Source organism: Chroicocephalus ridibundus, chromosome 2, assembly GCF_963924245.1.
Source record: "Chroicocephalus ridibundus chromosome 2, bChrRid1.1, whole genome shotgun sequence".
Taxonomy (NCBI): Eukaryota; Metazoa; Chordata; class Aves; order Charadriiformes; family Laridae; genus Chroicocephalus; species Chroicocephalus ridibundus.
In genome coordinates, this window is record NC_086285.1 from 117,322,561 (window position 1) to 117,347,288 (window position 24,728).

A 24,728-nucleotide genomic window follows, 5' to 3' on the forward strand; every position below is an offset into this window, starting at 1 on the left:
ACAGAAGTCACTGTAAGTAAGCAAAGCCCAGTTTTGCAGCCACCATGAGAGACTTATCTATTGAGTAAAGAATAGAAGGACAGGAGAGAAATACCTACAGCTTAAAAAAAAAAAAGTGGCTTTATTACATGACTGCTTTGAGACATTCATCAGCGGTGGCCCAAGAAGCGAAACCAGAGACATACTAAACTACACTAGCGAGACATGAACTTTTTTTTTAATGGAGACACATCATTGATCACAATTTATTTTAAAATCATGAGATGCCAGCAACAGAACAGATTGAGTCAGCAGGTCAGGCTGGACAAATACTTGGTTGATTGTAGCCGTGGTTGGTGGCTGTGGGCAGCAGCACTGAGTTACGCAACAAGGCAACGGTTTCTCTTCCGCCTTCCTGACAAAGCTGCCAGGTAAGGCAAAGGATGGACAGCTACTGAACGGTGGTATAAACCATGCAAGAGTAACAAGTGTGAGAATAGGTGTGTAATAAATACTTGATGACATTAGAGAGGGAGAGTGGGGCTGGGGGGGGGGGGTGGGGTGGGGAGAGGCTCATTTAAAAAAAATCTTCTGCAAGACATTAAAGCTATTTTAAGTATTGTCACCACTGCAGTGGGCAGTCCAGTCCAGCAGCGACTAATTGGTACATGGATCCATTTTAAAACAATATCCCTCTTCACGTGAAAAGGTCTGAACAAATTATTTCTCCGCTTGCTAAAGCTCTGGGGTTAAAGAAGTGATCAGTAATCAACATTTATTTCACACCTAGGCAGAATGACTAAAACTGAAGACTACTGTTCAGCTTCATCTTCAATTACTTCAATTCTGCGTGGCCCGTAGAGTAGAACATAAGCTATATGCCAGTCTCCACCCCCAGATAACCTCAAAATATCTTCAGGTGTAACAATGCTGACTTTGTCATCATCAAACTTAATCCACTCATCTGAAAGAAAAACAAGAGGATTATTTGTAATTTAGGTAAGTAAAAATCTAAGTGTGCTTAACAGCCCCTTAACTGAAAGAAGCTGTGAAGGATGGGGAACAGTGCTACAATTTATTTTTTTTTTTTTACCTTGTTTCCTTTTAACCCAAGATACATAATGGCCAGAGGAACTTGATCTGCCTTGATGTGTTAGCACTGCCTGCAGGTCATAATAGCCGCAATTATTAGAACCAATATCTGAAGAAAGAGGGGGAAAAGAGAGTTACGTAAGTCTGATGTGAACAGTTTTAGCATTTTTAACAGCACGTAGACCAAAGATGCGTTAGCCCCGACGGCAGCACTGTAGCTGTGTAACACCCCATTTACAGCATGGTTCTAAGTCACTACGAACTAAAAGCAGGGGCTTTCAGCCAGGATAGCCCCTCAGGGAACTGGGAATGTTGTCCACTTTCACGACATAACTATGTATCCTGGATGTAATGCAAATGCAGTAAGATGAAAGCATTAAAACGATGATGCGTGGTCAGTAAAGCTTCTGGACAGGTTCAGCCAATACTTCCTTCAAGTGCCAGCTGCTGTCTGCGTTCAGGGCAAGCCGTGAAACAGCCGGGGCTGCTGCGCTGAGCATGGGCTGCACAGCAACGCTGCCGAGAATACTCAGGTACAGCAGATCAACTACTCTGCAGTTAGCTCAATTACACTATTCAATTTTGCAATGAAAAAAAAAAAAAAAAAAGGCTAATTCCAAATGTACCGAGAAGGGTGTTACAGTCCCCAACGTGTCTTTACTGCATTTCACAGCATTCCCGACGATCCTCTTTTCACTGTCCTCTCAAGCTAGTCAACGCACCCCACCACTTCTCACGTAGTGCATCACACACAAGCCTCAGGAAGCACCCAATGATGACAATTTGGGTAAACAGGACCTCCAAAATACCTTCTGCACAGCGTCCTCAACAGAAGGATGAATGCTTAGGACATTCAAGCTCTAAGCCCCTCAAAATTAGCAACACTAGCATCACCACAGCAGTTTTAAAAGTCCAATTTAAGTTTTTGTTTTGATTTCAGTGACAAGCCTACATTGCACATCACATGCAAATGTCTTTCAATGTGCATGTCTTTAGTATCATCCACTTGTCAGATGGATGACAATTATGCCTTTGACTATCTCAACAGCATTTTGACTTGCCTAATCTTTCGATTTCTTAAATTTCTGTCAGTTTCTGAAGATTAATTTTCAACGGCATTAAAAATAACCAGGGTTCTCAAAATATTCCTGCCACCAAGTCCACTTAAACATGAGTAAATAGAAAGTTACTTTAAAATAGATTTACTTCTCTGTACTCACCATCAGGAAAAGAAAATGGTTCATATTTAACTTCTTTCTGTGCACCATCACTTTTACTGGACTAAAGAAGAGAATATGCTGAATTAATGTGGAATGGTTTTGAGAAAGCTTTAGCACAATCCTATCAAATACCAACTGTCCATCAATTTAAAGACATTTCTAAGCCTAAACTTTTTTTGTTGAACTTGAAACAAGTTACATTACCGTATTTCTAGCTGGACATCCAAAAGCCTTATCTAAACAAGACCGCTTTTTAAGGCAAATACATAATCATTTTAGCACATAGTGCCTAGACTGTTTACCCACCAGATTTACAGGTTTGGAGCAAGAAAACAATTCTGCAGTTAAAGATTTTATTCCTCGTTAGAGACTTGCTAGCAGCGGAAGTGGCAACAAGAAAATACCAGAGACAGGCTCTAAGCACCAATACATCATTTTAAAATACCACTCTTTCCTTGCTCCTAACCGCATAAAAAGAGATGCGACCCATATTCAACTGTTTAAATGAAACTGCTAGGAGTTAGGCCAGGAAAAGAGCAGCAAACTTTAAAAAAATTGGCCAAAACACTAGAGTTTTAGCTTATTTATTTTTTTGTCTTTGTTAAAGAAAGGCAAGTCAGTTTTAGAGTACGTAGACAGGGTAGGAGATGAAATCATCTACCAAGTTTTTAGAGTACAGTCTTTTAGCTCACTAGTATGTATATTCTGAATTGTATCAGTCAGACACGTAATACTCCCTTGTACAACCCTTTCCAGTGGTGAGCAGAAAATAGCTACCTCTACTCCACCGAACAGTGACCTGCCAGCAAGTAATAATGTTTGAAGAGAATCATTTTGTGTCATTCACAGAAAACCTTTAGGCATAATACCAGTAAGCAGAAACACTACATTTTAATACATTTTGAAATAAAAATCTAAGCAACACCTTTGTCTACAGCATTTAACACTTCTCATACCAAAGCAGATAGTGTATTTTCATTAACATACACAAAGTTTGAATCCTAAATAAGAAAACAATACTTTTAAGGAAGTCAAGTCTTTTCTAGTCCTTACTGGTATCCCAATTTCACATGTATGACTTATTTAATCAAAACATCCTTTAAGACTTACATTCTTTGGCTGTTGATTTACTTTTTTGTCTTCTAGATCTTTGAATTTTGATCGATAAGAAACCATTTTTTCCTGAAGGTCTGGAGTACATAGCTCATAGACATCCAACATAAGAGGAAATTTAACATCCTAGGAAGTAAAAAGCATAAAGATTATTAGCATAATGTGGTACTCCACATTACAACATTCTCCCACAGGAAGACAACACCAAGTCCAATTAAATGCAACTCTCATCGCATTTATCACAGCCTGATCTACGGAAATGTTGCTGACAGTACTTACCTAAAGGGCCACAATACTTTCACAGAAGAATGTCTGATTCAGTATAAACAAACCACCACAAATTAGTACATTCAGTATAAATATTTAGATTCTTTATTATCAGCTGTCATACTTTTATACTGTGGAAATACCTATGCAGGCCTAAGAAAAAGAAAATGCATGTGGAACAACTGTATGCTTACAAAAATGTCAATTTGTGTTATCCAAACAATATTCTAAAATAGTTAACGTGTGCCTTCAATCTTTATTCCTTTGCTTGTCTTGTAAGGATCAGGCATCATCTACCACGATGCTCCCTGGGCAGCCTAAGAGGTCTGCCAGCCAAGGCCAACAGAAAGCAAAACCGGAACATTGCGCTGTTTGCAGCTGGTTCCTGCATTTATCAATCAGAAAGCCAGACAATTAAAATAACTAATACAGGAAGCGTTTGTTAACATTAACATCTCTCATCAACTTTAGAACACTGTCCAGTGACGGAAAGCATGGCCCTCTCCTTAACTGAACATTCTCCTCTGAACCACTGGCAAAGAGAGACCCAAAAGCATCCTAACAGCACTGGAGTAAATTCACTCCTGTCCCGTATCTCCTCGCCCCATCTATTTTGGTAGTATAGTTTGCCACACATCATCACAACTGGGAACAAAGCTGCGTACGTAAGCAAAGAAATTGCACTGTTAATATTTTTAAATGTAATTTAAAAGCAAACAATTTAGTAAACAGCCTTCAAGTATTAGTTGTCACCTACAATAAAAACTCACTGAAAAGCATAAAGAGGAATTAAACATCAATATGCAGAAAACTTACCTTAAGAACTTTGGCATTCACAGATTCTTTCTCTTTGTAAAAAAATCTGACCATCTGAATAGTCAGGTACGCTGGCAAGCGACTAATTTTAGACTATAAAAAAAAATTTAGAAAAAGCTATTACTTTAGATATTCACAGATGTTTTACGCCTTAAACACGGCTCATCCTTAATTACAGGCTATTCTGGGAATGCATTTGTACACAAACACATAGGAGTATAGTAATGCCTCCTTTGAAGCTCTGTATAGTACTACACTCAAAGAAATAATTTTCAACTGGTCTTAAATTTCTTGGAATTGACAACAGTTAAAAGAATCACAAAGAGAGCAACAAAAGTACTACTCACAGATTTGATATAGAGTGCATTTCTCTGCAGCGTTGGAGAGAGTTTGGTGATTTCCTCTTGAAGACGCTGTTGAAAAAAAAAAAAGGTAATTATCACATACATTCATCAGCACAGATAAACAAGCCACAAAACTGAATCTTATTCTGCCAGTCTGTTCTGTTGCTATCAGCCACATGCAATTCCGGAAAGACCATCCCCATTCCTTTTCTCAGCTCCAGGCTCATTCCTGAGCCCTGACAATACAAAGTGAGTAAAACTTGCAACTGGATTTGGTTACGAATGTGTCATGCCATGCTTGGAACACAACTAAGGAAAATCTGAAGTTTCTTGTGACAGGAATATTTGCACATTTCTCAACTCTCAGTCCAAAGCAGAGCGCTGCATGTAAGGAGACAGGTGGTGATACTCTCCTTCCAGGACCTTTCCAAATTTGGAAAGACTGGCCTGGTTGTTAGTGCTGTGACTCTCTTACTAGAGGCAATCCGGCATAAGAATTCTAGAAGACCTTTTTTGACCTGAAAAGCGAGGTTTCTTTTCTCATAATCTTTTTAATTTGTGAGCATTAACTATTTTATCTTACTTTTCCTTCTAGATTATGTCAAAAAAGAAAAAGCAGACACAAAGGTTATCTGAGAACCATGCAACTTGGTCCAGTCCTGTACAAATCAGATCACGGCTCCCATCCCTGCTCTTATACAAATACTCTGCAAGAGCAGTTACTACAAAGGTTTTGTAGTAGCTCCTCTCCTTGCTCCTTCAGATTCTCCAAAAAACCCTGAAAACTTAGAAATATATAAATAAAAAGCACAGACTACTTTAAGAAATTCTATTTAAATAAACAGTTTAAAAATGATGTTGTGTCACAAAAAATAACACCCCCTTCAAAATCTGCAGAATTAAATTTAAGTTTAATTGTTCTATCACCTGTTGGGTTTTTTTTTTCTTAGAAACTAAAATGCCACCCTATTTTAAAATCGACTTTTTGGGGAACCATTTCCAGCATGCTTAAATCATGATACTGCTCAGTCTGAAGGGAAAGGCAGCTGAATTGGCTTGCACTTGGTTACCTGCACGGGGAAGACCACATCAGGGTCAACAAAACACTCTGTTAAGTCTGCTTTACATTAATGTACAATTCATTTTCACTGCCATCTTCCCATTGAACAGCAAAAAAAAAAAAAAAAAAAATCTTGGAACTTTATAAAACTTGGACAGTAGATGTCAATTCCAAGTCATAGATTAAAAACACAGGTCATTTAGAATTTCAATGAAATAAAAGTTGCAATTGCTTACCAATTTTAGTCCTGTAAACAGATATTTCACTTCTTGATTGATAAAGCAGCTAAGCTGAAGCAGATTCTCCTTTCCTTTAGTTACTTCCTCTTCTTCAGCTTCTGTACATTTCATGCTTCACAAAATTAAGGAAAACGATCATGCACCAAGAGCTGAACTACGACTCTAGTGAAAACAACATGCTGAACAGCATGGCAATTTAAGATAATCCTGTGCTTGTACATCAATAGTACTTTTACTTCTCGCAGCATAAAAAAGAAGATCTGAAACAGCCCTTCCTTCTAACCAATCTGTTCCTTCGTGTCTGATGACAAGCGGTAGCTGAGGCACACAGCATACCAAAAAAAGCAAAATCACCATTTAAGCTTGTGAGGCCTGCTTTATTCTTTCTTCTCCCCCCACCCCCAACCCCCAGGACACAGACCATGCTAACTGGCTGCCAAGAGCAAGTTATGAAGCCCTCCTGCAACATTATGCTCCATTGTTGTTTACAATTAATAAAGTTCTACTCCTGCTGCTGGCCAGACTTCCCATTTCTTTCACCATGCACAGCCTCGTTTCCCTGCGTTGTATCTATCCCCTTCACTGAAAATGAGTCAATTTCTTCAGCATTTTCTACATATTCTTACAATCATTCTGTCCAACCTCTACTTTTTCATACTTTTACCCCAATACTTTTCTTTCATCCACTTCCTTCCAACTAGGTATTTTTCTGTCTGCATCTATTCTACAAATGCTGCCATAATCACACTTGGAAGGCTTGCAACACAACTTTTCTATCAAGCATCTTCCTCCTGCCATCATTCCTCTTAGCTAGCTACTCATTCTGCTCCTCCCAACTATTTCAGGGATAACAAGCATCACAATACAGGGAGAGAGATGCCTGACTCTTACCTTAAAAAAGACCTTTGACTCTAATTACGACCAAGCTATGAGATACAGTACCTCATCTAAGGGGATGTTTCCTTATTCCAGATGAGCAAAATGCACAGTATAGTTCTTTTTAAAACTGGTGGTCAGTTTCATGACAGTCAGGATTTCAAGGTGAAGTGAGAAAAGAGTAACACTTGGCGTAAGATGTGTGCCCCATGTGGTTATATGCTTTTTGTTCTTGCTATAAAAAAAAGCTACTAGGAAGTTGTCAACTGAATTAGTTTCTTACTCATCTACCAGCGTGCATCTAATTTATTTTATAAAAAACCAAACCAAATCAATCAAGTGATCTTTTGTGCACACTTAGTATGTGAAGTATATCAACAACACTCTCTTACAAGCCAAAAAAAGGCTATTTAGGACGATAATTACTTTTATTTGGATAAAATATATCACCATCCATGAAGTAGATAACTAGCAATCTTGTGTGGGGATCTGCTTTATTCTTTCTGGTATTTAAATTCAGGGGGAGGAAATCTGGTATTTAAATTCAGCGGGTTTTTTCCTGTAAGTTTCCACTACCATTCTTCTTCCCCACATCATCCCCTCTCTCAAAGTATATCCAGTCTTAACTTTATAACTTCTGTGTACTCCTGCAATACATCATTCCCTCTTTTCCCCAACACACACCTTTATTTTCTATATTATTCTGAACAATGCTTTTCATCCTCCCTGCACTCAACACCTAAGTGTGAAATTATTATCATTCTTTATGTCTTGCCTTAGTCTTTAGGATACGCTGTTTCAAATTCAATACTGAAGAACTGATCAATTAAACTCTTCTTTTTAGAAGATGCTGCTGTTGCTCCAGAGTCTGTCTGTAAAAGAAATTCTCTTATGATGCAACTTTAAATAGCATGTAATGACAGTCAAAAATAACCCATTTATTTAAATTCTTTAAAGCCTATTCCTTCACCTTTCTATAGGTGCATTTTCTTATAGTCAGTCAATTTCCTGACACAGAATAAAAGTATAAAAGTTTCAAACCAAATGCATTTATAGCATGCTGTTAAAGCCACCTCAAAGCATATTAGCAAGCAAGATTTCAATCAGAAAGTCACACCTCCCTGCCCCTCAACTTAAACCTGTCTTTAAAATTCTATCAGATTTTTGCCACGGTCAAGACTCTCCAGAGGAGTTTACAAAGAAGAGAGTTGGTCTGGTAAAGTCTACTTAAAGTTTTTCCCAGCAGGTCAATTAAGCTAGTTGTCTGTTTGAAACAGCATTCTTGTAGCCAAGTAGCAGACTTTTTTCAGAAAAGAAGCTCTTCTGTGCTAAATTCACAGGCTATCAGGGCCAGCTGCTGCGTACTCATAGTCACCACCACCCTGCTCCAACACATGCCTTACAAAGCCCAAAGGGAAAGCATTCCAACAGTAGACTCCACAGCACAGCTGACATGACATAGGCAGTGGCATTATGCTGATGGGACACATCAGAAAGCAATTTCACTTACTGGACTATAGACACGTGTTAAAGAACTCACAACACATACAATCCTTACCAAAAAAATATGTGAATCACAATAATATAAATCCTAACTCTGGTTAGAGTAAGACTACAATTACCTCCATAACTGTATCACCTTCTATGCCTTCCAGCTTCTGCTGTAGGACTCTCATCATCTGCACCCAGCACTCATTGGCATCCTAGGAAGGGAACAGAACGTTACATCTGACTAGCAGCATTAAAACTTAGCAATATTAAATCCTTCAATCTGTACACTATACAACCAAACGTAAGGATTGCTTAGCTAAGAGTTTCTCCCTATTCCACCATACCTTTTCAGAGCTAATACTTGATATTATATCCAACTTTTCTACATGATACAAAAGCAAACACTTTACTGGGATACATTATTTTCACAGGAGAAGGGAAGTTTTAAAATATTCTTGTTCTCAACTTCCAACACGCTACAGTTTTCAAACAAAAAGCTAATCATCAGTCTTTACCTGTTGAAGGTACTGGCCTTGATCGCCTTTCTCTGCAAACTGTGGGAAGGCCATATGTAAAAACTGCAGGAGAATGATAGGTGGGATACTGGAGGAAGTTTTATCCATGGAATCAAACAAGTCTCTAAGAGCTTGAAGAAAAAGTAAGTGAATGCTTTGAGAAGTGGAAAAACAATTCAAACATGGCAGGAAGTTTAAAAAGAATAATGAAACAGCAGCAACATTTAAAGACAGATCATTTAACAGTGTCCAATTTGATCTTTCCAGTGCAGGACTGAATTTTCCAGGTGGTATAACAGGTGCACCTAAGATCACATTTGTGAACATGACTTTGCAAGCGTAAAGATGACAATTCTGAGAGTTTGGCACAGTGTGGCACATAGTGCCTTGTCTTTCCTGGCTGATAACAGAAGGAAAAAAAAACAAACAAACAAACAAATTTTTGAGCAGTTAAGATTTCATTTGAAATACATCTGAGGAGCAATATTTTCACAAGAGGACTACACCTAGAGAAACCAAAAAGCATTCGCAATCTATCCTCTAGAGGAGCTTAAGTTTCACCAACTACTGGGAAAAAAACTTTCATTTTTCCCAACTAAAATATCTAGAAAATAGTCATGCTTAATTTAAGACCCAGGAAAACAAGTAAGTGTTTGCATACGTGCAGACAGTTCATAACTATGTGCAATTCGATGAATGCTACTGATTGCATGACAATACACATGGCTTTCTTTTTTGCGCTAGACACACTACTATATATGTCTTATCTGCCCAGGATACTGCATTTTAAATGCACAAATCACTTCAGAGATACCTGTTAATCCTCACAACAACCCTGTGAGGTAGGCAACAGTCTGCGTGGTCGCTAATTTACAAGTGGAGAGACTAACAAATGATACTCTTGAACAAGTGAATATAGGCAATATTACAAGGAACCAAGGTCAGTTGCTCCCTCTCTTTTAAGAAATATCTCCACTGACCTTGGTAAGAGGGACAACTGATATGACACAGCAATTAAAAAAAATGCCATAAGTGTCATGCAGGAGTTCTTGACCAGCTCAGCACCAAAGAATTAACTATGAATTACTTAAACTATTACGATTCCTAAAAAGCAGAGCTGTCACCTTAAAAAGAAAACAAGGGACACAAAGTAAAGGCAGTGAAAAGGGGAGGGGCAGGCATGGTTGTATAGAGTAACCATTGAACTTACCACCCCAAAATTCGATCAGCAGGCATACCCACAAACTGGACCTTTCCTTCCTTATATTGTTTTGTTTTTCCTTAAATGGACTGGTAGAAATCCCAGTGTCCTGGCCCAGCATCTTAGTGGGGCAATGAAATAGAGTAAAAAAAGAAAAAGTGGACAAGTAGTACCCTTGTTCAAGTGTAAGGGGTCTAACTAGAATTCTAGTTAGAACTTGGAGATACGGGGCCATCGTGAGCTCTCACATCGTGAGCACCCAGATCACCACAACAAAGACTAACTTTCCTTCTGAAGACACTACTTTCTATTTCAGTTATGAAATCTGGATCCTTAGGGTAAAGGCTAAGACCACTGATACAGCATCAGCTACCACCTTAACAATAGCGCTTAGCCATCACCTTAAAAAAATAACATAACATATATTCTAGGAGTATGGAATTAGCCTACCATTAAGTGAAACAAAGAATTGTGCACTAAAATATTTCTACACAAAATGATGAAATCAACAGATGGATGGAGTCTGCTTTAGGAAGTTCCAATTACTTTATGCCTACATGCAAAACAGTTAAGAGATACAAATTATTTCTATCTAAGCCTAAAGCACAACTGAATATATTTTTCCTAGCGTGCAATTAGGTAATATGCAGAGATGTATGCTTTGCAGCCACGGTCAGAATAGCCTTTAAAGATATTAATGACAGAGCAAAATGAATCATCCAGTGCTAGCCGATCTGAAATTCCTAAGGCATATGCACTAAAGAAAAATATGCAGTGCTCTAACTGCAATCTTCATCTGCAGTTAGCAGGAAATCACACACTAGCCTAAAACCCTGAGTTCTACTCTAAACACCAACCTGCAGTAATGTATTGAGCAGAGGCCATTTCTCCTGAAGCTCTTAAGGCACCACCATACCTAAAAGAGAAGAAAAATAATTGGTATGCAATTAAACACAATCAAGAAGAGCAGTCAGGTTTTTTTTAAAATCACAAAGCAGGCAGGAGCTAAATTTATTTAAGTGTATCAAAAGAAATCAATCACCAAAACAGAAGTAACTGAAGGTAAGATTTACTCATACTCATCTCAAAGTCTCAGCTATTTCGCAAGTGCTGCATGGAAGCAGAGGAAAACTGGAATCCTTGAGACAATAAATAAATGCAGACTGAGAAGTCTGGATACATCACTGCTGCTTACCTAATCCACTTGCCTCAAAGACTCAACCTATTTTTAAAGAAACTGAGAAAAAGTTTGAATGCTAGCTACCCCATTTATGAAACATTTGGCATAGCTTCACATTTGCCACACATGGAAAAAACGACCTTCAAGGATAGATGGCAGATAAAATGCACAGAGACGGAGGGCAGGCTTGCTTCCTCTCTCCACAGCAGAAGCAAAACCACGAGAGGTGAGACATTTTTCTTGAGAAGGTATTTCCTACACAGAAAAAGTACGGGAGTCCACTCGTATTACTAGAACTTACCATTCTTCTTTGAATGATTTCTTAACTTACTAGCTGCCCGAGGAACAGATGGCCTCCTCAAAACATATAAGCATTCAAGCAAAAGGAAGGTCTCATGCGTTCTTTAGTCTCAGACTGAACTTTAAGAATGCTACCCACTGCTAGATGACGAGCGGGAAACTTTCCCCCGTCATGCTACAAAACAGGGTGTACCCTTGCAGAGATCAATGGAGCGGCTGGTGAGAAATGAAGCCATAATAGTAAGCTTTCCCATTTGAGTCCTTTCACCTCTTTCCCACTGCCCTTCAATGCTGTCATCAAGCAGGGAAGACCAAGTAAAGGCTGAGTCTCCAGGGGAAAACAGAGCGGCTGCCTGTGAATCTGACTTCCCACAGACAATAAGGCCACATCTTGTATTGCTGTTTTATAGGGTACATTTTGACATTTGGTATGTTAAATTTGTCAAATACTCTGATTCAGTGCAGTAACTCTGAGTCCTTTACATGGAAATAAACGGCCTTTCCTAAAATGATAACACTGAAAACCAAGAAAAAGCTTTAAAACAGAGTTTCTGTACTTCACAAATAGTTCTCAGTGCTAAATAATTCAAGTTCACCTCCCAGTAGAATGAAGAAAAATTTATAAGTACTTAAATACTGCGTGTTTACAGTAATCTAGAATATCCAGTTGGGTACCAAGGTTATCAATAAAGTAGTATATTTTAAAGGAATTAACTAAACCCTAAGATGGCAACGCTCTACCTAATCCTCACATTTTTAAAATACTGATGGTTTTCTCATTTTAACTTATCTGGAGGACAAATTCAGGCTCACATTGCCATATATTCCTTTTTCCTTCTGATCTTCAGAATTTTCAAGTTTCTCATAGATTCCTCACCAAAAAACCCAGCCATTTTCACATTTCAGTCCAGAATAACACACACACAAAAACTGAACAAAAACAGCAAATAAAAAAAAACCCAGAAAATTTATTCTACAATCAGAACAAATGAAACAAATTCCATAAGGGCATGTCTTCTGTTCCCTGGACAGGTGTACTCTTCGCTGGGTAAAAAACTGGCTGGATGGCCGTGCCCAGAGAGTGGTGGTAAATGGAGTTAAATCCAGTTGGTGTCCAGTTACAAGTGGTGTCCCCCAGGGCTCGGTGCTGGGGCCGGTTCTCTTTAATATCTTTATCAATGATCTGGATGAAGGGATCGAATGCACCCTCAGTAAGTTCGCAGATGACACTAAACTGGGCGGGCGTGTTGATCTGCTTGAGGGTAGGTTGGCTCTGCAGAGGGATCTGGACAGGCTGGACCGATGGGCTGAGACCAATGGTATGAGGTTCAACAAGGCCAAATGCCGGGTCCTGCACTTGGGACACAACAACCCCATGCAGCGCTACAGGATTGGGGCAGAGTGGCTCGAAAGCAGCCCGACAGAAAAGGACTTGAGAGTGTTGGTTGACAGCCGGCTGAATATGAGCCAGCAGTGTGCCCAGGTGGCCAAGAAGGCCAACAGCATCCTAGCCTGTATCAGGAATAGTGTGGTGAGCCGGACTAGGGAAGTGATCATCCCCCTGTACTCGGCACTGGTGAGGCCCCACCTCGAGTACTGCGTTCAGTTTTGGGCCCCTCGCTACAAGAGGGACATTGAGGTGTTGGAGCGTGTCCAGAGAAGGGCTACAAAGCTGGTGAGGGGTCTGGAGGACAAACCTTATGAAGAACGACTGAGGGAGCTGGGGTTGTTTAGCCTGGAGAAGAGGAGGCTGAGGGGAGACCTTATCACCCTCTACAACTACCTGAAAGGAGGTTGTAGAGAGATGGGGGCTGACCTCTTCTCCCTGGTGACAAGTGATAGGACGAGGGGAAACGGGTTCAAGTTACGTCAGGGGAGGTTTAGATTAGATATTAGGAGACATTTTTTCACTGAAAGGGTTATTAAACATTGGAATAGGCTGCCCAGGGAGGTGGTGGATTCACCATCCCTGGAGGTGTTTAAAAAAAGGGTAGATGGGGCACTTAGGGACATGGTTTAGAAGTAGCTCTTGTCAGGGTAGGCTAAAGGTTGGACTCGATGATCTTAAAGGTCCCTTCCAACCTCAACAATTCTATGATTCTATGCATCCAAAAGGCAGTAACTCCAGGTTATTCCAGTTTGCCACCACAGAAACACCCATGGTCCTATCTCAGAGCTTCCTGCTGTACCTCCAAGTACCAAATGTCAATTACATCAGAATTTCATAGCTGAAAACACATTGTGCAATAAAGCCACTGAAAAAAAAATATTCCTCAAAGGAACATGACTCCCGTGCAATTCTTTTTTACAGAACAAGACCGTACAAACTAACACCAGAAAACAGGGTTAGGAGTTCAGAAGCTTGTTTAAGCTTTTTAAACATGTCTTGATAGGAACTATTTTTTTAGCTAGGCAAAACACATTCTCTCCACTAAAAGCCAGTTCCAACAAATACATAGTCTTAAGTTCTTTAAAAAATACAGACTAACATAGCCATAGAATAAACTTTAATTGATCGTTATGTTACCCTTGAATGGATTTAAAGAGTAACAGATTGTTATGATAATCCATACCAGTATTAAGACAACTGTTCCACAAAATATCTATTTCATAAGCTAAAGAAAACATTTTAGTCATGGTATTTTTGTACTGAATCTTACCTTTTAAGGGCCTCTTTCACTTCTGGCACTGAGCGGATACACTGAACCGTAGCATTCATGTAGCAAGTGTTGCCAAGGTTTGTCAATCCACATGGTAATTCCATCTACCAAAAAATTTACAAGGGTTCTTGAAGGTCTGAGAGAGATGTGCAACTATTTTTGTATAAACGCTATAAATTGGACATCAACGTCTAAGAAAAGGAATGATCAAAGTGCCTAAAACCTGGAATATTCCATCAAACTGTATGACGTTTTCAAGATACATTTTCTGATTATATTAATCATTTCACTATTCAGTGCTCTTAGGATTCAGGAATGCTTGGCATTTTTTTTCTGTGCATGTTTAGTTTAATGAACATATTCTTCAAGCAGGCAGTCATTCAGAAAGTTCAATTATAATCTCATTCAAGCTTTGACCTTAAAATTCTATTTCCATGAAGTTTCCACATGAATACATTTGTACAAAACACTGATGTTTTAATTAAAATCAGTTTTCGGTAAAACTATGAATATGATGAAGTTCATCATTAGAAACAAAAGCATTATTTAAACTCCACTCCAGAATTCTGCAACACATCATTAATTTGATCCTTTCAGACAACTTGTGAATTTCTAAAGTTTTGACAAATGTGAAGGCCAACTAATAATTAAACTAACCAGCTTCAGAAACAACTATAAATCACAATAGAATGTTTCTTTTTTTTTTTTTTTTTTAATCCTGCATATTTGAGTGGTTGTCAGGGAAAAGCACATAGTTTAAAGAAACTGAAGTAGTACTGCATACCAATGCCACTTAATTATTTTAGGAAAAGAGAATTCATTTAGCTGTGCATTCCATTTTTAATGACTACATGCAGTACAGACAACTGAATTTTGATGTATAACAAAATTTCAATCAGAGAAATGCAATGTGACCAACTTTTTCAAAATGTTATCTGATGCTGAATCATCTCCTTGTTTGCCTCTCAGTTATCTCAAAGTCTGTGTATAGGGTTAGTCTCAAAAATACATAAATATCCTTCACCTGCTGTTGTCATGGAAACCATTAAATACTGAAGCACAAAACCAGTCCTGAACTACAGTTCCGTTTTGATATGGACATGCATAAAAGTATTACCATTCTGCATGCGCAGTTGACAACAGTCATGCAACTGTTTTAAGTATGACGAAGAGCTCCTAGTTCAAATGAGTGATGAGAAAATTAAGCCTTTCAAATTGTAAAAAAAGGAAACAACTCAAAGAGAAGTTACTTCATTAAAGAAAAAAAATTGATTAATTATGCTCTTCCAGACTTTACTCCCATCAGGGAAAACATATAATCTATTCCACTAATGTCAAACTTATTTTCACTTTTCAGAAAGAAAAGTTTACCTAATGCTACTAACAAGGACAAACAAAACTCCAAACACACCCCACCCCAAACAAACCCTAGTTTCCACTCATAGATACGAAGAAGGCAGGAATCAATTTTGCACATCTAAGAGCCCTTAATTCATGCAAAGTTCAGGACACTAATACAGCAAAGGCAATATAACTTTGTCTTTAAAAACATCATCAGTGCTATTTTTTAGAAAATTTACTAAGCTGCCTGCTTAAAGAAAAAATAGCACTATTTATATAACTTATAAATTAAATTCCAGACTTCTCATCACAGCCACCAATTGGGTCATCAACATAAATTTGCGTTTCTTTGAGAAGCTGTAAGTGCTAAACAGACATTACAGTTTCAATATCCACTTTCAAGCAACTGCAAGGATTTAGAAACTTGCAGTTATTCAAAGGTTTACAAGAAAACAAAGTTTCAAATACGCTTACAGCTGAAGCCAACTGCTCCTCTGTCATGTCTTCTACAAAGACGGGTCGAGCAATTGGCTCTTCTGGAAGTGCATCTGCGGAACCCATCATTAATAAGGTCATCCCCTTGAAACACAGTAAAAAATAGTAATAAATATTTAAGGGCAGTTATTTCCACTTAAAAAAATAAAATCATTAAGCTCTTGACATATTTCAGCTATTTCCCCAAAAATAAACACAGTCTTTCTCTTAGTTTACAGAACTAATACTGCACTGTTGTTTCTTAAGGGTATACCTCAACTTTCTCATTATCTAAAAGGCACCTATTGAGAGCAATTCCACAGCATTATCCATGCTAGACGTTTCCACTGAGCCTGGTGAGCTTGTCAGCAGCTGACAATGCAAGATTCCAATCGTGACTAAATTTAACATTCATGGAATATCCCAATGGGAAGTGTTCAGAAAAGCTCCCTGCCTGAGGGATCACTAGGGATCAAGTATCTTCAGTGCAAATATTCCTCTTTCCCTTAAGCCCTAGAAAATACCTTGGAACCAAGGCTAACTGAACAGACACATTCTGATTTGAAAGAAGATGCAACGTTTGAGCTTCTCAATCAACAGTCTCAAGTTCTCAAATGCAGGCTACTCTGAACAACAACAAAAACATCCCTCATCTTTACCCTAGAATCTGGGGAAACACTTCAGACACATGTGGGTAATAATGAGGACCACAGCTCTGAGTTCAGAATTGTTTTCTTCCACCTGAAGAGCAAGCGGGAAACAGAAGTGGCAAGTTTGGTCTGGCAAGTTCTGAGGACATTAAACTAATTGAAAAGTGAAAAATAACCAAAATGACCCCATAAGTTTAGGCATGAGGACTCACATTCAAGGGGGAGGAAAAAAGCAATCAAGTTACCATGCGCGCTGGACTAGCCTAAGGAAAAGGAGTTTTTCAGCATTCAACGGCAGTACATCTACACAATAAGATCTATCAAAGGGGGAGAAAATGGCTATTTGGGGCCTTGAAAAATACAGCGCTAAGGAAAAGGATGGACAACGGAACGGAAAGAAACTGCTTTGACAGTGTAATTAAGTCTCTAGAACTTGTATATAGCATTATTGAAACTAATAAAGGCAGCTATTAGCCTAACAGTACACAGAAAATGACTAGAATATTACATACTGTGGTTTTTGCCGAACAACTTTGCTACAATAGCTGCAGTTATAGGCTACTAGTAGATGCTTACAAAATAATTACAAGTGTAAGAGTAATGCTACCTAACTCAATCTGCTCAGCAAAGAACCAGAGTAAAACCTGTACCAAACAGATGTTACAAGACACCTACAGAAATGAAAATGACCAAAAAAAAAACCAAACCCAACAAAAATCTTTGGGATTCCCCATTACAATATTATATAGGTAAGAAACAGAAATAGATTCACTTTTTGTTTTCTTTTGGAACTAGTCAAAGGTATGAATAAGCTGCCCAGATGCCATACCCAAAGGTATGGTAAGCTGCCCAGAGAGGTGGTGGAGTCTCCGTCTCTGGAGACATTCAAGACCCGCCTGGACACGTTCCTGTGCAACCTGCTCTAGGTGACCCTGCTCTGGCAGGGGGGTTGGACTAGGTGATCTCCAGAGGTCCCTTCCAACCCCTACCATTCCGTGATTCTATGAATAACCATTACTAATGGCTTTGTCTTTAAACAGCAGCTATTTAGTATAGAAGAACAAATTTCATCAGCTCAATAAGAAAGGAAATAGGCAGAGCTGTAACTTCAGCATCTGTAATGCAACACTCTTCCATGCTGGGGATGTACAAGCATAACGGACTGCAGGCAGTGCCCAGGTTCACAAGCTCTTTCTAAATAACTTATTTTGCTTATTATTATAGTCACAGATAGACAACACAGAAGGACAACTGGTCTGACTCGGAACATTTCTTGTAAGAAAGAAATATATGTCCCCAAGTACTTCAGGAAGATAATATAATTTCCCTACTGATGCCAAAAAGAGTTTTTTTACAAATCAATGGTGAGAACTTTGTAAAAATGCTTAGGTATGATAACTATAAAAATCAGACCTTCATGAAAAATAATTTTAAGAATGAGCTAACTATTCAAACAGCAACAGCAAGAACTTTCAATGTTTCTTTAAATGACAAAATAAAAATCAAACTAGTAAAATTTGATTATTCCTCAGAACTTACATTCTTTATTTTTAGGTTCCCCCAGTCATCATCCTGTATTTGGAATGAAATAAAAGACAGGTTAATTATCTTGCGGCAAAAGGCAAGCAAGTATTTTCATTAATATTAATCACATATTTCTAAATATACAATTGTGTTTCATCCAAGATTCCACAATATTAACTATTTACACATCATCAAGTCTTGTCTAACTAAAATAAAAACCAGTCAACTCATCTCTTCAATAAGGTTCTTCATCTGTTGCTCAGCACTGCTTAGATGTAAACAACTTTTTGTAGGAAAGTCACCTATATCGCATTACATTGATAAGCCTCCAGGAAAAGAGTGCCAGAGAAACTTTTCTTGAACAAGCTAAAAAGCAAAAAATTGCATTCAGATTCTGAACATTTAAAAAAGAACAGGGGAAAAAAAAACAACAAAGCAGAGTAGTGCTTGGTATAAAATAGTGAAGAAGTGTTTTAAAACAGCAGTGAACCTCCCAACCATTTAGCAACAAACTTTTGACAGTATTTTCTAGTAGTAGGCAATGAACCAAACAGAATTATTTCTGGAAAGTGTAGTCAGTTTAATACATACAACGAAAGATCTTCTGGAGGAAGACTTGGAAATATAGTCATTGCTCATTATGTTATAATTTAATAAAGTTTGAAATAATACAAGAAAACATGTATTTCTACCTTCAGAGTTCCACCTTTAACCATAACCTTCTGTCTAGCAGGCTGAACTCCAGTCAGTGCAAACAACTGGGCTTTGAAGACCATTGGAGGTTCATCAGTGTTAAGTTCCACACCATCGAATTTCTCTTTTCCCCATTTCACGTTAACTGCAAATAAAATGTTTTGAAACTAGATTATTTCCTAATATACAAAAATGTAATTACCAAGGTTAACCCAGTATTTCAAATTGCAGACTTTAGACCATCTCAAAACATTCAGTTTTTAACTCTAAAACTTGTCAATAATCAAGCTAAAGGACACCTTTTCTACAAGGTATCTTGGCCACCAGAACACACTATTTCCAACTCTAAAAACATCCTATAAAACAATTTTAAGTAACATATATACTGAGAAACTCTGCAAGCAATGAGAGTGCATAACAGCATCAGAAATTCTTTGAGCAAATCTTCACAAAAGCAGCTCGAAAGCAACTCTCCCAAATCTCTTGGCACTGTTCATTGCAAACAAGTTTCTGAAGGAAGTTCAGACGTGCAATTCCAGTTGAGTTTTTCACAACATTTCTGTTCTCCTTCAGTGCCAAACAATACTCTGTTCTTTAAAAGCAAAGCAACTGTTTCGACAGCCATAATTTTGGCTACCAGTATCATTCACACGGAGCTACATGAGGAGGCAGGTGTGCGTCAAGACACGACCCATAAAATAGCACACCTCCTGGTTCCTTTCAGTAGGTGGTGAACCTCACAGTGCTGTTTACACCACCATCACTGCTACCCTCCTGAGTTTTGACAGTGTTCACACAAACAGCATACCTATGTGCACATACGGACAAGAGCCCAGCACAGGTTGCAGCTGCAGAAGCCCTGACCCCAGTAAAGGTGCAGGACTGGAATTGAGAAGGGAAGTGAAATTTGGTCATGCAAAGTGTAACTCTTTGACGCTGGAAATGGGACCATCAGCAGAAACATTAGGCAGAACAAAACAAAGGCACATTAACTTCACTTTGGTAAAGCTAGTACTAACGGAAGAGCAGACAAAAATGTCTGGAATAAACAGTGTGTTTCTAAAGAACGATCACATGTCTTTGATCACTTCCAATCATTATCACAGGTAAACAAGGCTACTTTAGCAAGCTACAGTTTTACTGAAAATCTGCAAAATATAGCACACAGTAATATCCTACGTGCACAGCAAGTGGCTGAAATATACTTTAAGAAAGCTGTATCCTTCCTTCTACCTGTGCTTCAGTTTTAAGTAAATATACTATGGCAACTCTAGGGTTTTTTCAACATAAAATTCTTAAAAGTAGTGATTTAAAAAAACCTTACAAGAAGGTTCAGATTTCAGATGCATGCAGTGCTTGTGATGTGTAATAAGGAAGAATAACCAAAACTTAGTCCAAATTAGCCAACAAAGCAACTCAAATGACTGTCTTTTCAGTATTTCTAGCAGAAAGGACCTTCTGATTTGTCCAACCTTCTGATTTTTTTTAAAGACACATTTATTATTTTGCATATTTAAGACCTACCAAGCACAAGTCTTTTCCCATTTTCTGGGAAGACAATCCACTCATTCGCTGAACTTATCAGCTGCAGTCTTTTAAGTCTTGCATTTTTGAACAGTCATGCATCCACTGCTAAATATGCGGAAGAGTTAGCAATTATTAATCTTTAGTGTCACCGGTTTTGACAACTCAGCACTCAAGAGGAGGAAACTGAAGAGTATGAGCGTCTTCTCTTCAGACATCGCAACCAAAATTTCACCAAAAGTTTCCAAAATAAAAGGGAAAATTGTTAATTTGAGAACGGAAACTAAGAAAAAGGAAGGGCAAATTCCCCCCACTGAACAGAAAGCACAGCTTATACAGATGTGCTAGAGTTCAGGAAAAGTCCCGTTATACTGACATCAATATTCCAGCTTGCCAACCACAATTAAAACAGTGGAGAAACAGGGACACAACTGGGTACTGAGGCCTTCTACAATCTGTTCCTCATATACTAAAAAGCCCCAAGAGGCCAGACTTGCAAAACATAAACAAGCCATTAACTGGTCCTAGAAGTGTCAGTGGAGGTTTTGCTCTTGCAGACTTAACTAGAAATTTTCCTTCACAGCAAGGAGGGCAAGTGGAATGCGATGCAATTTAAGAAAATTTTAACTGCTCTGGTTTTAACTAGGAAATAATGGATTTACGAAAGCCGAGGCAGATGCACCTAAATACATTTGGAGGTGCGGATGCAGAATTACGGCTCACTTAACAGACGGCAGCACTTACCTTAGCACAAAACAAAAATAAGTCAGGAAAGGGCAATACCGAGGCACGATCGCACGCGATACGCGAATGACACCCGTTGGCACGGCCGAGCCCTGCCGAAAGGGCCCTCCCGGCCACCAACAGCGCTCGCCCCTCGCCCCAGCCGGGCCAGGCCAACACTTCCTCCTCAGCCGGCCAGGCCGCCTCCCGGGCCGGGCCGCATGTCCCGGGGAGCTCCCGGTACCGCCCTCGGCCGGGCCCGGCGGCGCGGCGGACACGTGTGGGGGCCGGCAGGGCTGCCGGAGGAGCCTCCCGCTGCCCCTCGGGAGGCACCGCCCGCCTCCCTCTTCCCCGGCGGCGCGAAGGGGCCGCCGAGGGGGGATCGTCGCTGAGGCAACGACCCCCGCCCCCGCAGGCGCTGCCCCCTCCCAGCCCCACGCTGCGGCCGGGCCGGGCACGGGCGGCGGGGCCGGCTCACCTGAGAAGAGCGGCATGGCGGAGCGGGGGGGCGGCGGCACACCGTGTCCCGAGAGGGCGCGGTGGGGGCGGGGAGGAGTGGAAAGACGGCGGGGAAGCGGCGCTAGCGGGGAGGGAGCGGGCGGGCGATGGCGGCGGCAGCGATGGTGGCGCGTCCCTCCCTCCCTCGGGGTCTCATTCAAACCGGCCCCTCAGGATGACGCTGCAAGCGGGGCCCGCTCGCCGGAAGCGGGGCAGGCTGCGCGCGCAGCGCCGGAAGGGCGGGGCGGCGGCCGCCGTCGGTGCACGGGAGGGGGGCGCTCGCGCGGCGCGGCTGTTAACGGCCGGTCGGCAGAGTAACGGCCGGCTCTGAGGGAGGGCAGGGCGCCCGGCTGCAGGAGGGAGGCGCTGCCTCTCGGACCGGAGAAGAGGGACGGCTGCGGCCGTGGGGTGCCCACGGACAACGGTAGTTTGTCGGAGCTTGGAAAGAGCCTGGTCCCCTCCGCGGGCGGAAACGGCCGTAGGTGCAAGGGGCAGGGAATAGCAGTGTGGGGGGCGGCGTGGTGGAGGGCTGAGGTGGGCTTGTGGGCGGTGTGGTGTGCCACGGGGCTGTGGCTGCACGAAGATGAGGGGGGAAAGGAAAAAGAAAAGGCTGTTGTAGATGAAATACGTTTGGGTTATAGGAAAATGTAGGGTAAGAGATAAAATTGTCAACAGAACTTTCTTAAGGGGAGAGGGGATGACTAATCTACCAGCAATTACACTTTTTAAGACTCTGTGATAGATAACAGATAAGGAGTGCTGAAAAACGGCTGTAATAGCGATGTCCGAGAGCCTTCAGGACAATAAAAGCAGTTTTAAAGATACCAACAGCAGTAGGCATGGAGACATGAGTCACAACTGCTTCTGCAGAAGCTCTTATTATTAGGTTGTGATTAAAGAAACTAAAGCAGTGCTTAAATATATAAAAAGGAAGAGAATGCCAGAAAGAAACATCCCTTCCTCAGACCCCTCCTAGCTACCACCTGTAGAAACCCAACATTCCTACCTTTACCAGCCCCCCTGCCAGCTGCAGCTGTAAGAGCTCCTGCCACTGTTTCGTTGTCTGCTTTTGCACTTCTGTCCCTGCTTTTGCTGTAGAAGTGATACCCAAACAAGTAGGATATTTCCTTGATAAATGTGCTGCTCACCAAATGTGATATTTAATTCCAAACAGTCAAAGAAGGATATAAAAAATAGCCATAAAATAATCCAGGGCTTGAAAGTAAGGAAGGCTGACATATTTCAGTCTTTTCAGTTTGATTTTATTGTCCAGTATAGGCCCCTAGAATGAAAAGGAAGTTTTGGGGAACAAGGATTACATTTCACAGAAACACTACAATGGGTAGTATGCTGAAATTAAGCTGGATCTTGAATTGAGATGCAGTTTCCAATTACTAAGACGATGTAAGCCATGTTAAGTTCACCAGCAAGGGTGATGAATCTTCTGTTACTTTGACTTGCTTAAAGGAGTTTTCTGGAAAAGATTTAATTCTAGGGTGAGGTCCTGCAGACCAGCTATTCAAGTGAGCGCAGATCCCAGCTGTCCGCCCATGAGTCTTAAGTGTAGGGTATTTTCTGTCTAGCCATTTGTTCTTAATATCGACAGTGACCTGTATTGAAGCCATTTATCTATGGCTCCTAAATGAAAATTGAACGCTCTGCAATCTGAAGCAGCACTGAATACATTCTCCCCTTTAGAGTAACCCTTCGAAGATAGGGTCTAGGGTTATCACAGACTGTTCACTTCCAGGGTTTGGCAAAGGCACTAGAGGGTGCTGTGCCGAAAGAGAAGAATCAGGGTTTGTGTCTGCAGGAAAATTCTTCCGGACCTCCAGATGAAGAACCACAACCTTGCTCTTCTTTCCTCTGCGTATGCATAGACCTCTCTCTGCCGTAACAGCTTTGGGCCTTTTTCCTTTAGGAGAGGATCAATAGACAGATGCTGGTTTCCTTGAATCTTACACACGCTGATATGAGGAGTACAGAGACAAAGAGTGTAACCTGATGTGTAAATATGAAGTACAGATCACCCTGACTACATTAAAATTGTGAAAGATTGGTTGAACATTACTAAATGCGTCTTTTTTTCTTAGTGCAGGCAAGTCCTGAGGGAACCCTGGGCTGGGTTGCAGGGACATAGGGACAGCAGAACTGCCTGCCCCAGCTGTGTCTCTGTGGCCTTTTGCTGGGCCACCTGAGCAGGACTGCTTCCCATCCTGAGCTGGCCAGGTGCAAGCCAGCTTGGATCCAAAAGCTGTGGCTATGTCGTTAGCACAATACTGCGTGCAGGCCAACAGGCCCAGCAGGATTTATTAATGGCTCAGAGCAAGTCCAGATCTGTTTACAAAAGGCTTTTACTCTATGAAATCTCCTGTGGCTCTGTTCTGAGGAGCACAAGTTGTAGGTGTACCCTCAGACGGTACAAGCAGGTGCTGCAACACAATGAAAGGCGTGGGGAAGTGAGGCAAGCCCCTTTGCAAGGCATGCTTTAGGCACCTGTGTGATGCCTTCAATAGAACAAAGGTAGCAGTCTTCTCAGGAATTAAAATACTGCATTTATGTTTCTTTAAAGGGGAAGATTAATTATACAATATATTGACAGGTGCATTTATTAACGTACGTTTTATTTTCTACGGGGAACATAATTTTCTTTGGAACCTTCCTATGTATTTTCAGGCTTTAAATGTTTTAATGAGTGTGTATTCACAGCACAGGTAGGATATAATCACATTATTAACTCCTGTCTTCCAGATAATTGGCATGTATATTGAACTCAAAGTAATCCTAGTTTTAAGTGCTTTAGGACTGGTTTTTCCAGTGTCCTGATACATTACAATGCTTTACATGTTTAAAGAAAAGTTCTTTTTCATGATAAAGGTAAGCATTCCACTTTCCTGCACTGCAAACTTCGACTGTCTCCAAATGAGCACCCAGAAAATGAGGAACAG

The 24,728-nt window shown here is 40.4% G+C and overlaps 1 protein-coding gene across 3 annotated transcripts in view; it reads right to left on the reverse strand.

Moving 5' to 3' along the window:
• The window catches only part of USP14 (ubiquitin specific peptidase 14), a 24,170-nt gene extending 2,178 nt beyond the window's left edge, over positions 1 to 21,992 (reverse strand). Inside the window, exons 1-16 of one of the 3 annotated variants that reach the window (XM_063326671.1) lie at positions 21,761 to 21,992; positions 19,035 to 19,180; positions 18,358 to 18,390; positions 16,169 to 16,273; positions 14,354 to 14,457; positions 11,071 to 11,129; positions 9,013 to 9,143; positions 8,623 to 8,709; positions 7,799 to 7,878; positions 6,128 to 6,242; positions 4,835 to 4,900; positions 4,488 to 4,580; positions 3,402 to 3,530; positions 2,292 to 2,352; positions 1,073 to 1,180; positions 766 to 943 (exon numbers count right to left, since the gene is read on the reverse strand). In XM_063326671.1, coding sequence (XP_063182741.1) covers positions 792 to 943; positions 1,073 to 1,180; positions 2,292 to 2,352; positions 3,402 to 3,530; positions 4,488 to 4,580; positions 4,835 to 4,900; positions 6,128 to 6,242; positions 7,799 to 7,878; positions 8,623 to 8,709; positions 9,013 to 9,143; positions 11,071 to 11,129; positions 14,354 to 14,457; positions 16,169 to 16,273; positions 18,358 to 18,390; positions 19,035 to 19,180; positions 21,761 to 21,776 — 1,485 coding nt within the window. In that variant the 5' untranslated portion in view covers positions 21,777 to 21,992 and the 3' untranslated portion in view covers positions 766 to 791. Of the gene's footprint in view, positions 1 to 95; positions 944 to 1,072; positions 1,181 to 2,291; positions 2,353 to 3,401; positions 3,531 to 4,487; positions 4,581 to 4,834; positions 4,901 to 6,127; positions 6,243 to 7,798; positions 7,879 to 8,622; positions 8,710 to 9,012; positions 9,144 to 11,070; positions 11,130 to 14,353; positions 14,458 to 16,168; positions 16,274 to 18,357; positions 18,391 to 19,034; positions 19,181 to 21,760 lie in introns of those variants that run through there. The other 2 variants (XM_063326672.1, XM_063326670.1) reach the window with 2 other exon arrangements.
• Positions 21,993 to 24,728: the final 2,736 nt, after the last annotated feature.